The sequence below is a fragment of the Megalops cyprinoides genome, chromosome 16, assembly GCF_013368585.1.
Source record: "Megalops cyprinoides isolate fMegCyp1 chromosome 16, fMegCyp1.pri, whole genome shotgun sequence".
NCBI lineage: Eukaryota > Metazoa > Chordata > Actinopteri > Elopiformes > Megalopidae > Megalops > Megalops cyprinoides.
The window spans coordinates 29,832,531-29,849,694 of NC_050598.1; the positions used below are offsets into that span (position 1 = coordinate 29,832,531).

General features: G+C 47.7%; 1 protein-coding gene across 1 annotated transcript; it reads left to right on the top strand.

The window, feature by feature from the left end:
* Window positions 1-2,358: 2,358 nt before the first annotated feature.
* gal3st3 (galactose-3-O-sulfotransferase 3) lies at window positions 2,359-16,853 on the top strand. Its single transcript, XM_036548427.1, has 3 exons — window positions 2,359-2,659; window positions 14,481-14,579; window positions 15,543-16,853. The coding sequence occupies exons 2-3, from the start codon at window positions 14,497-14,499 to the stop codon at window positions 16,831-16,833; spliced, it is 1,374 nt and encodes a 457-aa protein (XP_036404320.1). The 5' UTR covers window positions 2,359-2,659; window positions 14,481-14,496; the 3' UTR covers window positions 16,834-16,853.
* Window positions 16,854-17,164: the final 311 nt, after the last annotated feature.

A 17,164-nucleotide genomic window follows, 5' to 3' on the forward strand; every position in this document is an offset into this window, starting at 1 on the left:
TGTGTGTGTGTGTGTGGGGGGGGGGGGGGGGGGGGCAGTGAATTAGAAGCAGAATCTATGAATCCTTCCCTTTCAATTGAGGGAGTCAGTGTGCAGTGTCGAAGGAGCCAATTGTATACGATGACAGCTGACAGCAACTCCTGGGAGCTCTTTAAGGAAACCCTAGAGGAGAGGGGGAGGGGCTGGTGTCAGAGGTGGGAAGATCTCGTTGGTTACCTTTGACCTTTGATCTGTGGAGCTCAGCGGTACCGCGGTTCGTAGTGGCTCTCACTGGGGGTTCACAGTAAGCTGCCTTCTCTGTGGTTCTGTTCTGCTCCGGACACAGAGCTTACGGGTATACGATGTCACTGTTAGATGCAGTGACCATGAATGAACAGTCACACGCCCTGCATCTTTTGGCCCAGTGTTCTGAACATTCCACAACAAAGGTGTCCACGTTCGCGCCCCACTCCAGGAGATTGAAGACAGAGGAGAGGGTTCTGCAGTGACAGATATGCGGCCAACCTTCCCCTCCTTTAGGGTTATTAATGGGTTAAATTGTTTTTTTAAGAAACAATGTGAAATCTACCATTGACATTTCACCCACTTTGTGCGTAGGATGTTTCCTGCGTCCGACTGACTGTCTCAAAGTACGTGAGACCTGACAGTACATTCATTCTGCGTGTTGCCATGGGGTGTTTTTTCACTGTTCAGTTCAAACTGCCTCTGAGCTGTGCTCAGCAGGCCATAGACATCCATTCCAGGGGGTGCTGGGTTTCAGACACAAACCTGCAAATACACTGACTGACACACATGTGGGGAGGCAACAGTGATGTCAGACCCAGCTGGAGAAGAAGGGGGTTTGTCTTAATCAAACACGAGGTGTGGGATAGGAAAAGTGTACAGCCCTCACCTGTGAGACAAAGTAAGAGGAGCCACCAGTCCGCTGCAGTGGCTTTTGAGGAGGTACCCTGTGCAGCAGGGATTTGGGATGGTGACCGAAGTGGTACACAGCTATACAGGTCAGATCCACACAGGGATCAATTTTACAACCAGAGACACGCTAGTGAGAGACATCTTGAGCTATGGTGGGTTTTAGAGACACTGTGGATAAGAACGTCTGCCATATGAATAAATAATGAAATAACCGCACTAGCAGAGTTCGACCTGCAGTTGTTTAACAGACTGCTGAGGGGGAAACTAAGACCTCCAGGATCTGTAAACCATTTGAGATAATTGCTCCATTGATTATGGACTGATCTGTGCCTGATTTGATAGCCCTGTTGTCTCTCTAAGCCTGGAGTTTTGTAGTTGATTGTCCATGAGTGAGGCAGAAAAATCCACGGCATTGGATTAATCCCGTTTGTGGGTTCAAATAATTGGATTTAAAGTTTGTGTCCTCAGCCGTAGCGTTCTGACTTACTATGAATCCACGTGCAAGGTAGAAGCTTTATAATTTCCTCAGGAAATGGGCTTCTGCAGATGTCTACAGACAAATATTCCTTAATGGTGGCATATGCAGAATACAAATAAACAGGTTGAAAAGTATCATGTAAGTTGCACATGCCGAATAAACCATATTTTTGTATTAAACATATTTGTATCAGCAATCTTGCAACAACACCATGCATGCACTATACATACAAGTTTATTGACACCTTCCCTAGACCCTATACACAAACCCCATGTATGCCTGTAATTGTTAATAGTCTTTCTTTTTTTCAGACTCTTAAGTCTCAAGTTTTACATTGAAACAAAATACTGTAAAACATTTTACCTTGAAGGGTCTTTGCGTTTTGATGGCAGGTTTGGTAGTTACTGTAGATGTGATCGTGCTTCATAACGTTAACTTTGTCTGACGTACGTCATTCGCTGCAATGTGATTGGGACTTGGGGGCGTACCGGCCTAGGCCCGATTGCCCCAGTAGATGTGAAAATGTGACTGGCTTTATGATATACGACAGAATTGGAAATGATATTATTTGCCGAAACACTCCGTCTCGATGACAGCTATGTACGAGAAGGAGATAATATAAAGACAGCTGTTTCATTAATCAAACCAAGGTGACACGGTACACGTCTTCAAATGCCCTTAGGTTCGCTGCTGCTGCTGCAACACGACGCTAGCGTCTACATAATCCACAATTCATGGGCAGTAAAATACACAATATGTTGAAAATAACGTCTCACACTATTTTATAACGTCACGTCTCAGGCAGAGCGATTGTGTCTCATCTGCTTCATGTGTGTCTATGAAGATGTGCATGTGTGAGCGCGCATGCCATTTGTGTGTGTGTGTGTGTACGTGTGTGTGCCTGTTTGTGTGCGCGCACGCGAGCGCGTTCCCGAGAGCATTGACGATTTGAAGAAAAGCGGTTCGGAGCGACTTGACCGACTCGCTTGCGCACGAGGTGTCTCATCGCGATGATGATGATGACAGCTCCGATCTCGCGACTGCGACAGTGGTGGGACGAAGCGAAGACGAAGATGATTGCTTCCCATAAACGATGCATTCTCGCGCTCCTGCCATTTTCTGTGAATATTCTGCCTTATTTTTGAATCAATAATTTACCGGGAGGACGAGAGTCCCCCCACTGCGTGAAACCGGTGAACGGAGTCAGTAGCCATAAAGAGGAACAGCCAAAGCACCCTCTCCTTCTGAGTCGTGAGGTGACGAAAGGTAAGAAATGTTGTTAATATCATATGCTCTTTCCCTCCATCGCAACTTCACTGGCTAACTACATCAGAGATGCTGCGTGATTTTATCTAGGACATAGATTTGGCCATTGCAATATGCTGGCATGCCGCGGGCGCACGTTTATGTTGCAATTTCATTCTGGTACCCATCGTCATAACACCTCCGGTATTAAAATGTAACCGGTACAGTACCGTGTCTGTTTTGGCGTCGTTTATTGAGTAAAATACATATATCGAGAACAAACAAAAAAGACTGCGTTTTTTTTTTATTTACTGCCAATAAAACCATCTGTCAACCTATTTCATCCCTTCGAAATGCCGTGTTCATGGCTTGACTGGGAAGTTCTTCTAATAATTATTCTGATATTTAGCTAGCCTATGTGCCGGGGTAGCAGAGAGTTTAGAATAGAATAGAATTAGGCTTCTTGCCCACTATGCGTATTTTTTTATTCACATATTTCATCTGGGTTCACATCAGTCCATACTCTCGTTCAGACCTGCAGTAAGAGGACTTTAATTTTCTTCAGGACTTCGTAACACCGGAAGGCTGACCTAACAGTCCATTAATTACACAAAAAGAAAACAGGACATTAAGGAGGGGATCTAAAAAAACCCGGTATGTAGAATGAGGCACGTTAAATAGTAGCAACATCGCGTATCCCCCCCCCCCCCCCCCTACGATTCTTCTTGTACCATGATAACAATAAACAAACGTTATATAACCAAATTAATTTGTTGACTAGAGCACTTACTAAGGTCCCCAGAAAGGTCATGGTGTTATGTCGCATCTCGGTAATTACTCGTTAGTTTGGTTAAGTTTTGTTTGGCTTTGTGTGTGTGTGTGTGTGTGTGTGTGTGTTGGGGTTCGAACAATGTGTGCTTTAATCAGTTATTTTTCTATATTTCACTTATAGCACACATACAGACCATCCCGCAATATTTTTCAACTTACGTATGCTCGCATCGGTATACACATGCAAAAGTGTTTACCCAATGTGTAACTGGAAGTATTCATCATTTCTCCTTGTAAAATGAGGAACTTACTAAAACACATTTGATTTTTCCCTTCCCTCCTGCACCTTGCACACACTCTCCACCACCTAAAAATGTGTCCCCCCCCCTTTTTATTGGCCAGTGTTTGTATTTTAACTAAATAGTAGGCAATACTGTATTTTTGGTAGGTAACCTGCCTATTCAGTTACACCGTAAGTGCAGTTGGAGTATTTCTCAGAGTTACAGTGTTTGTTAGCATTATCTCAGCACTTACAGTTTGAAGCGTACAGTGGAAGAACTGTGGCGTGCTCATTTCAGCGATGAAGCTGAAGATGATTTCATTTACATTCTCAATGGGGGGGGGGGGGGGGGGCTGAAGAGAAAGAGTTTAAAAAGGAGTTTAAAAGGAAGGAAAGAGAAGAGGATGGAGCTCTCCAGATGTAGAGAGAAGATGGCTGTCTTAGCTGTGCAGCCAACTACCCCCCCCCCCCCCCCCCCCCCCCAATAACAGTGTTTCTCAATTAAGCTCCGTTACACTACATTACATTATTTATTTTACTTTCACAGGAGAGACTTGCACAGTCTTTGTACACATCACCTGTTCACACAGTGGTGTGTGGGTTAGGTTAAGTACCCCGTTAAAGGATACAGCAGCGCTCCCGTCTGGGGTTTGACCCCTCACCTCTCTCTGCACGGGGGCCGTAAGCAGTACTCTGCATGGCCACATTAGCGTGGAAAATATCGCCAGGACAGGAGGAGGCCCTTTGAGGAGTTTCAGTGGTTCAATATTTGCGGCCAGCTGCCGCAGCAGCTGAGAAGTCAAAGAGATTAAATGGCCATGTTAACAAACATCTCTGTGTGACCCTAGCTGAAGGTTTGACCCCCCCGACGCTGAGAAAGGATGCATGCTGTAGGGGGAAGTGACAGGCGCTACGGGCTGCTAATAGCACAGCCCCTGGTAAGCAATGCTAATCCAGTAAACCACATGCAGATTAATGGATGTTTGTTTTTTTTCAGCTTGATTACTTTTATCCCCAAAACATTTATATGGATGAAACTTCGATGACTAAATAAATCACTTTAGCGTTGGGGGGCGGGGCGGGAAGGGGGGTGGGGGGGGCAACACTTTGTGTTTGGTGACTTTAAAGTGTCCCTGACTTAATTATTCAATTATTCAATTATTATTAAATTCAAACTGCTCTGCACTTTGATTGTGCTGACCCCTCTGTAGACTGTAAATGTCCATCAACTCAAATGGGGCCATAGTGCAGTGTAGCAATTTTCTGAGGTAAAAAATATTTCAGCAGAAATCATTGGGGAAAACTAGCCCGCATGATACAGCTCTCTGCCTAATGAGCTCCATATTTGAATATATCCATATTTACAGAGAGTGTGTTTGATGGAAATCCCCGTAAACTGAATAACTAACCACCCAAGCAAACATAAAAACTCTTATAATTATGCAACAGACGACGTTGCTCACCACTCCACTCTTTGCATCATGATTATAAGTGGAAAGGAATCAGATGCACTTCACAAGCAGTTGATTGAGCTGGGTGCTCATCCAAGAGTTACTGCAGGTTCAGTTTTCTCTGCTCTGTGGAGTGTGTGGCAGTCAGCACAGCTGATTTTAGGAAGGTACTAACTTAGAAAGTAGCCATCTTTCATATTATGTATTTTAATACACTAATAATCTGAAAATTCTCTGCCTTTAAATATATTCTCATCAACATATTTTCTTTGGTACAGGTGGAGAAATATACATGATGATGGATTAATTACTTTACTCACAGGGAGATATTTCCTTTCAAGCAGTAAACCTTTATTTCCGTTTCCGTAAATTGCTTTTATTTTCTGAAAGGTGGTTTTTTCTGAAAGGTTTGTTCTGCTTTGGCTTGGTATGGCGTGGATCAAATGACTATGTTACCCAGTGTCCTTCCCCACAGCTGCAACAGCTGGTCAGCTTCTAGAGACTGGGACCAATACATCGCCACGGCAGTATTTAATGGTTCATTTATTCATTCATCTTTATTAGTCCTAAAGCCTGAGAGCTCAATTCGTCTTAATTCCAAATATGCTAACATAAATTAGCATTTCATTGGCAGATTTTAAGAAGAAGTTAACAGACATTTCCTCTGAAAGCTGTTCTTGCTTCAGGCCAAAAAATGTGATAATTTTACATGTGTTGTTAAACCAAGTTTGTTTCCACTTTGTGTTTTATTTGATTTGATATTTTTCCTCTTTTTGTGTTGTACATGCTTTTAATTGAGCTGCCTCTTGGCCAGGTCTCCCTTGCAAAAGAGATTCTGTACCCTTTTGGGTAAAACAAAGGTTTGATAAAATAAAAATAAAGATCATTGTGTAACATTTCACTCTAGGTCTGTACTGAGGTGTAGGATAAAACATCAAAAAAGGGTCACAGAGGTGCGTTCAACAATAGGAACAGTCAAAGTACGCCGCGCGCCCTTAAGCGAGAGGTAGCTGAACGATTACGGCCAAACCCCAACCCCGAGGAGCGCTCTGTGGAACGCTCTCAGGAGACGGCGCTTTTTAGCATTAGCTACGCACCGTGTTCTCCACTCATCCCCTCTGCGTAGGAAAAAATGCCCTGCGGCGCTTTCAGACAGCGACAGATCAAACGTCTCTCTGAAAAATGTACGCCAAGTGTTCTGGAACGTTCCAGCCGTTAGCGCCGCGGCCCGCGCACGCTGGTTCCCCGAGGGGCTGGCGTCCGCGTCGCTGCAGCTGGGTCGGGCAGGTTGGCGTCAGTCCAGCGAGGTGCCCTTGGCGTGAACGCTCGAGTGTAGACGCACGGCACCCAGTGTCCCAAAGACCTGGATTCATTTGGCCGTCCCAGATTCCTGTAAAAAGCCTCAGATCTGGCTGCCTGTACATTTTTAATGTGCCGATTGCTATCAGTTTCCATCACCAGGCAGCAGGTGTTGCGGGCTCATGATTTGAACCACAGTCACAGGGGCCCTCTCAAGACTCCAGAATGAAATATTAAAGACTTGGAGGTATTTTAATTTGGTCATATTTTGAGCAGGGATTTCACCATCACCAAAATGCACCCAGCAGAATGCGGATGCATTCTTTTGGCTACTGGCTCTCAGCAGTGTTAGTTTTGTGATAAACCCCGCGGCTGTCAAAAGATGTGAGATTGTAGGAACAAGAAGGAGAGGCCACTGATACCGATGCGGTAACGCAGTTCCGTCAGGCGGCTGTTGAACTATTCCTATCGGCCAGAGTGGAAATAACATTCTGTTTAAAACGACAAAAAAAGCCTAAAATTGGCTGACGAGATTTTGTCACGATACGTGTTATTATCAAACTGGATGCCACAGGTTGACAATGGCCCCATTGCTAAGCAGCGTGCACTTTTCCCCTGGGCCCCAGCGGGCTCCTCCTGACAGCGGAACAAATGATTTTCCTTTTCCCGCAGACGCAGCCTCGGCTTGTCCCTCCCGGGAGCGACGGCTGATTAATCTCTCTTAAAACGAGCCGTGCTCTCGGGGCGTTGCAGCCGCAACCTCGCCGGAACCTTCTCTCCCGTCTGTGCCGCGTCTGCGAAGGGCAGGAGCTCCGTCGGCTCAGCTTAAACCGCAGAGTGCCGTACGGGCACTGGTGACAGAGCTCAGCTCTGCGGTCGTGGGGTAGCGGGAAGGGCATCGGTGTGGTGTAGTGGTAAGCAGCAGGGCTCATAACCAAAAGGTCGCTGGTTTGATTCTCCAGCTGATGCACTGCTGTTGTACCCTTAGGCAAGGTACTTAACCTGGAACTGCCTCAGCAAGTATCCAGCCGTAAAATGGGTAAATTGTAAACTATGTAAGCTGTTCTGGATAAGATGGTAAAGAATGCAATGGGTAGTTGGGAAGCACAGTTGCTTCTGTGTGAACCTCTCTCTCTGTCTGTCACTCTCTCCCCATTAGAAGCTACTGGAAGCCATGCTTTTACCCCTAATTGTACAGAAATGGTACATAAACCTTGTCTCTTCAGTCCTGGTTAAGACTGCGGCGTAAAGGAAGACACAATATTCCTTTCTTTTGCAGAAGCCTGCATCCAGGGCAATATTCCACAACTGCATTTGCACACTGTAAGCACGCGTCAGCCATTTATCGGCTTTTGCAGGAGTAGTTGGGGTAGGTGTTCAGCGGTGTCTTCTGTGGGATTTGGACCCGCATGCCCCTCTTTCCAGGCCAGGACACCAGGTCACACTGCTACTCCAGGGCCCCTCAGATGCTTGTTGAAAAGACAAGGGAGCTCTCTGTTCTCTGCTCTCTGTCCAGCAGGGGGAGCAAGTGTCTCTGTCTGGCACGTGTGCAGGGCCACCCAGGTTGTGACCTCAAACAATGTGGGACCAGGGGGTTAAATGGGCTCCCTGCCAAGGCGGTAAACTCTCGCTGCAACCTGAGTTCAGTAATAATGCAGATAAGATCATACACACACACACACACACACACACACACATAGGCATGTACTCACTCACACACACACGCTAACACATACATACACACACACATAGACACACCATTTATTTACTTGGGAGAAGCCGTTATCTGAGGAGAATCACAGCGTGTTAAAGATTACAGTGTGACTCGTAGATCTTTTCGTTTCCGCTGGTGTGGAATTCAGTTCAGTTAGAGTCCCATGCTTTGTCCCCGTGCCTGGGGCCGCTGGTGGTCACCTCCACCTCGGGGCTGGCTCCGGCCCCATCCCGAAAACTCCTGGCCCGTGGAGGAGCCTTTGAGGAGGCTGCGGTTCTCCGGCCTTCAGACACAGCGTCCAGGTAAAAACAGCACCTTTTTCTCCACAGTAGGCAGCGCCTTAACACACATAACAACTGCTTTTGAGGCAAAGCAAACTGGCATGTTTTCCCCTGCGTTTGGGTGCTGTGTAATTTGCGCTGGTGATTGATGTGGAAGTGTGGCTGGTGGAGCGATGTGCTGTTGCTTTTAAGGGATCCACTGTATAATCAGGGAGGGGGGGGGCACCGCTGTGACAATGCACAGGCTTTAAGTAAAGTGTTTTTAGTAAATATCCAGCTGTCTTAATGGATGGTAGGGAAGTTATGTAAGTCATGCTGAATAAAGGAATTTGCCATGCAAACAGTTAATAATTGAAGCCTAGTACGTATTTAACATCAGAGTTGCGTGTTCAGTGTTATGTAAACGGCCAAGAGTATAGCATGAAGTGTGTGTAAGTATTTCTGTATGTATGTATGTATGTATGGGTGTGTATGTGTATGTGTGTGTGAGTGTTTTGTATGTGTTTAAGAGCGTGTATGCATGATTATGTGTGCATATTTGACCGTGGGTGGGTGCGTGTCTGCGTGTGTGTGACGTGTGTGCGTGTTTGTGTGGATACAGGGTGTAGCGCACATGACCTACCCGATACCGCTGGAGTTCACGCTGCCCGAGCCGGGCGTGGCCGTCCATGGAGGGGGGGGGGGGTCGTCCTCCAGCTCCAGCACAGTGCTGCTGGGGTCACACGCCTGTACACTACTGCTGCCCAGTGACCTCCAATCCCCCCCCCCCCCCCCCCCCTCCCCAAGGGGCAGGAAGGAATCTTCCCAGATGGTGATGAGGGTTGCTGCCGGGGGCCAGTGGGGTGGGTGGAGGGACGGGGGGGAGCGCAGAGAAGGTGACCCTCACCTCAACCACTCTGTGACTCTCAGGGCCTCTGGATCTGCAGATCTCTGTACCGGGTCACGTACTGAATCGAGGGAGAGATGGAGGGTTTTTTCCCAGAAACATCTGTGCCAGGGCTGGCAGGGGGTACAGTGGGTCATGAGGACATTATGCTCCGCATTAGGAGTGTTTCTGTGCCTGCTGTCTGATCTCCCACATCCCTGCCTCTTTGCTGTGATTCATCACTCACATTTAAACTGTTCGTCAAGGATTATTTTTACATTATTGGCATTTAGCAGACGCTCTTATCCACTTCTTTCAAAATGTTATCCAGTTATACAGCTGGATATTTACTGAGGCAATTGTGGGTTATGTACCTCGCCCAAGGGCGCAGCAGCAGTGCCCCGGTGAGGAATCGAACCGGCAACCTTTTGGGTACTAGTCCTGCTATAACCACTATGCTATACTACCACCCCCAGGCCAGGTGGGTGTGTTGCTGAACACTATACTATACATGCAAAATACAGAGGCTTAGTCTTGATATTTGGATTAACTTCATAAGACTTTCATAAAGCAGATATTATACCTTCATGAGCATGGTGTTACCACTTCATATGAGTTGGAAGTGAATATTGTGCTTCATGACATTACATTATTGTCACTTAGATGCTGTTATCCAGACAGACTTATGTAGGTTACAGTTTTATCCATTTATCCATCTGGATCTATATACTAAGGCAATTCTGGGTTCAGTACCTTGCCCAAGGGCTACAACAGCAGTGTCCCAGTGGGGAATCAAACCTTTCAGTTACAAGCCCTGCTTCTTACCACTACACCACACTGCATGACAGCTGGCATAGAGTGATATATTACATACTTTCAAGTGCATGGTTTCAAAACATGCTAAAACACTGTATCAGCCAGCATAAAGCAGTGGGATTATTTATGAATGCTTTATAAAGCAGCAACGCCATGCTTACGTGCATGTTATGCGTACTGTACGAAGGCCTCGCTTTCAAACATAAAACACAAGAATATAACTGACTCATACTTGCACACAGCAAATATGATCTTTTGACCTATAACTTTTCACCTTCTTGTCTTCAAACATAACTTGTTTTCAAGTTCTCATCTGTTTTCAACACACATAATGACGTTGTGTTTCCCATGGGTTCGGCTACCGCTATGGTGTAATCGGCACTGTTAATTGATGTCAGAGTTGTGTGTCAGTTGTTGTGGAAAAGACAAAAAACATGCAGCTTTAACCATTAACCATTAACCTTCAACCATTAAGTTCTTTTTTTTTTTTTTTTTTTACGTCTTGCAAAAATGTGCCACTAACTACTCTGTATCCTGGGAGGGTTTCACAAATAGGGTGCTGGGGAAGATTCGGGAGATTTTTACCTCTCCCGCAGGAATTAACATGGAAAAATGGAACAACTCATCTCTTTTCATCAATGGAGATTATTTTAAGGAGTCCTTGCAAACCTGATAACCCATATTTTCATTATATCTCAAGGGAACTGAAATTTGACACTCAACCAGTCACAGTTTTTATATTCCGGTACTAGTGGGCAGAAAGAGGAAACTGGAAATATGATAAATATGATAACTTGCGCACCTCATAAGCTGTAATTAATTGCAGCATTAATCATAGACCTTGTTAACGTCAGATAATGTCAAAGATTTGTTTGCGCTGAAATATGCTGCTGTCTCTAATCTTAATTGCAGTCTGTTATGAAATACTAGTTATTTTTTTGCTCCTTCCTAAGCATCGGGAGGCCCAGGGGCTTTACCTCATGTGACCTAATTCCCATAGCGTCCAACAGTCAGATAGTTGATCAGAGGAAGGAAAATCGATTCCTTTAGAATTAGCAGATAAACAACTTTGTATGGCGAGGCAACAGAAACATCTTTGTCTTAAGTTACAGATAAGCTTGTGTGTGCTCCTCCACATTGTTAAATGGGATGAGAAGAAATGCTTTAGACCTATGGCTGCTATAAGTGAAAGGCATGAAGTTTAAGATGAGGCATTAACTTACTGGACCGTAAATCAGCTGCAGATTCTTAAACACTGCAATAATTAGAAGGGCACAAGCATCAGTAGCCACCGGGGGAAGTTTGAGGGTTTTTTTTTTTTTTTAAAGAATTCCCAGCTGAATTTATGGACCAGTGAGTTAGACTCTTGCGTTAAATGTGGCTTGCTGAGCTGAATAAAAGAGGCTGGTGACATAGGCAGGGTCCAGAAGAGGGGGAGAGATTGAATTCCTTCATTGCTTGAGCTCTGAAACTAAACACTGCACTCATAACATTGCATGCTAGCCCACGAGAGCGCCGCTTAAGCAGAGTGCAACAGAGTGGATAACCCACAGTCACGGACATGCACACGTAGATACACACACACACAAAGGCACACACTTACACACGTGCATGCATGTGCACACACACACGCACTCTCTCTCTCTCTCTCTCTCTCACACATACACACACATACACACACACACTCATACACTCATATGCACACAAACACACACACACACGCACTCTCTCTCTCTCACACATACACACACACACACGCACACACACACGCACTCATGCGCTCATATGCACACAAACACACACACACACTCATACACTCACATGCACTCATACACTCAAATGCGCGCACACACACACACACGCTCGTGTGTACGTGTGCATGTGCATGTGTATGCCTGTGTGTGGGTGTGTGAGTGTGTATGTAACCACACACTGACAGATTAGGCAGACCCCTATGCTAAATCATAGCTGGGTGCAGCTCGTGTTTCAGCCTCCTCTGCCATCATGTTGTCACGTGGATCGCTGGAAATCCAACCTGGCCATTTTAATTAAAGAGGGGCCCTTTCTCGCATATCCAGGGTCCAGGGCAGGAGAGGGTTTCACTGACAGAAAGCCACTTTAATCCCTTTCTTATTAACTCTCGGCGACACCGGATCCTCTGTGCGCCGTGTTTGGTGTTGAAAACCAGAACTCGGGTTACAGCTCAAAAAAAAAAAAAAAAAAAAAAAAAAGAGCTGCTGTTCGGTCGGTTTTTTGTTTTTCATCTATACTCAGGAGCGATATTGGGCTGTTCCCAATGGGAATGTTTGGGTAGGGGGTGGGGATAAGGGCAGGAGGTGGGGAGGTTTCCATTGCAAACAGTTAGTCCTAAACAGGACGGCATAATGTAGCCAGAATTAAGTAATCCGATGTGCAGTGGGTCTCTCTCAGCCTGCATGCCCACAGGTCATTAACATCCATCCTACAAACTGTCCGGAAGCGAGATTGTTATTATTGCTACTTAGTCGACACTCTTATCCAGAGCAACTTAGAATTTAAATCCATTTAAACATCTGGATATCTACTGAGGTAATCGCAGGTTAAGTACCTTTCCCAAGGGTGAAAACACCAGAGGGGATTCGAACCAGTGATCTCTCGGTTATAAGCCCTGCTCTTTACCGCTATGCCGTGCTGCTGCATTGATGGTAGATCAGCGTGTCTGTCAGATAAGATAAAAGAGCTCGTCTGCTTTCTCCGTCTCTCCCCACACAGACAGCCTGTAGTTGTCACACAGTGTTCTAATCCACCCCTTTTATTAATTAAGTCCTAAAGTCGAGGTTCTTGTCTGATCCGGTTGATGTCCGCATGCAAAGGGAGCCTTAACTGTATAATGTGTGGTACAATTCTGTTTCCTGGATGGCCTTGGGCAGCATTTTAGAAAGGAGTTTCTGTCTCAAAAGGGGGGACTGACTTCTGGGGAACTGAAGTCCTGGATTCATCAGTACTGCTCTGTGTTAATATTACATTGACTGATAAATTAAGCATAACGTAACAGCAGTAAATGCCAGCATATGCCTCCATATTTACATGTTATGATCATTTGCTGTACTGTATTTTTAGTGCGTACTGTATTAATAGTATGTTTTACAGCACACTCACATTATGAATTATTATCAGTAATTTCATTTGGTTGCGATAAATTATAAGAACACTGTTTACATTGAATTTACATTAATTAAGAGGCTAGTGGTGGTGTATGTAAGATGACCTCATCCTGTAGATGGATTGTTTGTTGGTTTACCAGCAGAGAAGGGTAGGTCGGGGTGGTGCAGATTTCCTCTTTAAGGATTGTGGCTGACATCTGGACGGAGTAGAGACAGTACTGAGGTGCGTGCAAGTTTTCTGTATCTCCAGCAGTTACACGCTGCAACACAAATTAAATCAGGGACAAGCTGTCTGTTTCATTAACCAAACCTCCAACACACACACGCACACACACACACACACACACACACACACACACAGACACACACACACACACACACATGCACGCACACATACACACACACACACACACACACACACACACACACACACACATGCACGCACGGACGCACACACAAACACACACACGCACACACACACACACACACACACACACACAGACACACACACGCACGCACGCAGTCTGATTCTTATGCAGGTCTGTTTGGTAATGTCTGTTTGGTAACATTTGTGTTTGAGCTTGTGGAATACTACAGAAAAACCCTCCCAAGATTACTGCTCACACAGATGATGGATGTAAGCCCTTGGTTCCAGATGTCAGGAAACTGGCCTCTCTGTAGTGCCAGATTGAATAATTTAAGAAAAGGCTCCAGCAGTGCAAAGTGACTGTAAGCATTTCTGCTCTGACGATGTCAGGGTCACTTGCTTTTCTAGGTTTGAGTTTTTGGAGCTTTCCTTCAGAGTCTGGTTGAGTTGTGCAATCAGTTATTTCTGTCCATTTTAGGCAGACAGAAAGAGGTCTCCATCCTCTCTCACTTAATTCCTCTGACTCTATCCATCTCTCCGTGTTTCTGTTTTAGGCAGGTAAGAGATGTCCCAGAAGAAGTTCCTCCTGATTTCCCTTCTTCTCTCACATAATCCCGCTGTCTCCATCTCCAGCTCTGTGTTTCTGTAGAGAGATGTCCTAAATGAAGTCCCTTCTTGTCTCCCCTCCTCTTGCACTTAATCCCTTTGGCCCCATCCCTCTCTCTGTGTTTTTTTTTTAGTCAGGCAGTTAGAAAGATGTCCCAAAAGAAGCTCTGCCTGATTTCCCTTCTTCTTTTATTAATCCCTCTGTCTCCATCCTTCTGTCTGTGTCTCTGTTTTTTTTTTTTTTTTTAGTCGGGCAGTTAGAAAGATGTCCCAAAAGAAGTTCTTCCTGGTCCTGCTGTTGATCAGCAGTGTGAGCCTCCTGCTTCATCGCGGTGGGCACTTCAGCTGGTAAGATCCTCTTAGGCCACTGCCATGAACCCCCCCCCCCCCCCCCCCCGCCGCCCCCGGGGGGGTCTTAACATTTCATTAAAATGTCCTGTGAATAAGGTGCAGGTTTAATTTGCCAGTCGACATTCAGGGATTAAATCATGGCTGAAATCACTAGGGGATAAAAAGAAAAATATGAACCATTTTGTGAGGCAGATAACCATTTAACAAATTGCTTGACAGACCCACCCAGCCAATCAAATAGATTTTGCAGTCAGGCTACATTTTTTTTTCAAACCCCGATTGGCTGTTCAGAATGGTGTTTGCGTTTTGCAAATATAGAAAGTGAGATAAACTGGCAAAAAAACAAAACAATGTGAGAAAAACTGATGAATTTTTGAACTTTTAAGTGTGAAGGCACTGTGCTGCATCATGCACTGTACACACCAGGTGGACTCAAATCCTGTGACTTTAGAAAAAAGAACTTGTCTCTCTCCTCCTTTCCTCTTCTCACTGTCTCCATCTTTTCTTTTTTTGTCTGCCTGCCTTTTCTTTCTCCTCTTCTCTTTCTTTCTCCCTTTCTCTCTCTTTCAATCCTTTTGTCCCCCTTTCTCTCCTTCCCTTTCTCTATCCCCCATCTCTCTTCCTCCATTCCCCCCTTCCCCTCTCTCCCCCTTCCTCTCTCTCTCTTATTTTTCCCTCTCTATCTTTTTCTCCCTGCCTCTCTATCCCTCTCTTCCCTTCTCCCCTCCTCTCTTCCCTTTCTCTTCCTCTCAATCTGTCTTCCTTCCTCCCCCTCTATCTTCCTTTCTCCCTCACCATCCTGCTCTTCCCTTCTTCCTCCCCCCACTCTCTCTACTTTTTCCCTCTCTATCCTTTTCTCTCCTCTCCCTCCTTCTTTTCCCCTCTATTTCTCTCCCTAACCATCTCTCTCTTCCCCTCAATCTGACTCCCCCCCCCTCCCCCTCTCTGTCTCTGCTGCAGGACTCTAAAGGCCTTCCTGGGCTGCCCCTCCTTGCGGCCCCACCCTTCCTCAGGGCTGAAGCCCAAGCACACGAGCATCGGCTTCCTGAAGACGCACAAGACAGCCAGCACCACGGTGCAGAACATCCTCTTCCGCTTCGCCGAGCGCAACAACCTGACGGTGGCGCTGCCGGTGCAGGCCTGCGACCACCAGTTCTGCTACCCGCGGCCCTTCAGCGGGCGCTTTGTGCACCCCCACACCCTCCCCGCCCGCATCATCTCCAGCCACATGCGCTTCAACCTGACGGAGCTGCGCCGCGTCCTCCCGCCCGACACCCTGTACGTCACCATCCTGCGTGAGCCCGCCGCCATGTTCGAGTCCCTCTTCAGCTACTACAACCAGTACTGCCTGAGCTTCAAGCGCGTCCCCAACGGCTCGCTGGAGGCCTTCCTGGCCGCCCCCCGCCGCTACTACCGTCCCGAGGAGAAGGACTCCATGTACGCCCGCAACACGCTGACCTTCGACCTGGGCGGGGACAAGGACCGGGCGCCGAGCGACACGGCCTACGCGGAGGCGTTCATCGCGGAGGTGGAGCGGGTCTTCTCGCTGGTGATGATCGCCGAGCACTTTGACGAGTCGCTGGTGCTGCTGCGCCGTCTGCTGTCCTGGGACCTGGAGGACGTGCTGTACGTCAAGCTGAACATGCGCACGCCCGGCTCCCGCCGCAGCCTCGCCGCCGGCACGCCCGCCCGCATCCGTGCCTGGAATGCGCTGGACGCCCGGCTCTACGACCACTTCAATTCCTCGCTGTGGCGGCAGCTGGGGGCGCTGGGGCCGGCCTGCGTTGCCCGGGAGGTGCGTCTCCTCCGCCGGGCCCGGGACAGGCTGGTGAGGGGCTGTTTCGGCGGCCGCCTCCCTCAGCTCCGCCCCGCCGCCCAGATCAGGAACAAGGAGCTGCGGCCCTGGCAGCCCAGCGCCCAGGTGGACATTGTGGGGTACGACCTGCCGCCCAATGGGTCCCGCGGTGGCGGGGGGGGCGGCAGCGGGGGGGGCCTGTCCCAGGACGCCTGCCTGAAGCTCATCATGCCCGAGGTGCAATACTCCCGCCGGCTGCTGCGCTCCCAATCCCTGCGGTACCGCCGGACCTACCCCATGCGTGCCCCCCCGCCCCTGCGCCCTGCCCTGGCCCGGCACCGCCTGCCCGGGGGAGCCCTGCGAGATGCCCCCGCCCCCTCTCTTACCCCACGGCCCGCCGGCGCCCAGGGCCGCGCCCGGGCCGGACTCCGCCTCTCGCGCCAGCAGCTGTCGTAGGGTCGACGCCCCTGGCAGCGGCCCCCCCCCCCCCCCTCCTGCTGGTGTTGGAGCCTGGGGGACACCCCCCCTCCCCCATGACCACCCTACGTCCTGTCCTCAGAGTGAGCTGTGTGAAGCTTCTCCTCGTTCTGTGTGTGTGTGTGTGTGTGTGTGTGTGTGTGTGTGTGTGTGTGTGTGTGTGTGTGTGTGTGCACGCGTGTGTGTGTGAGGGGGACAGGGTCTAACCTGACATCAGCTCTGTGTGTTTGGAGTGACTCCCCCACCCCCTACCCCCCCCCTCCCCCCCCCACACTGGCTTTGACATCATGGCAGTGTTCTGTTTCTCCAA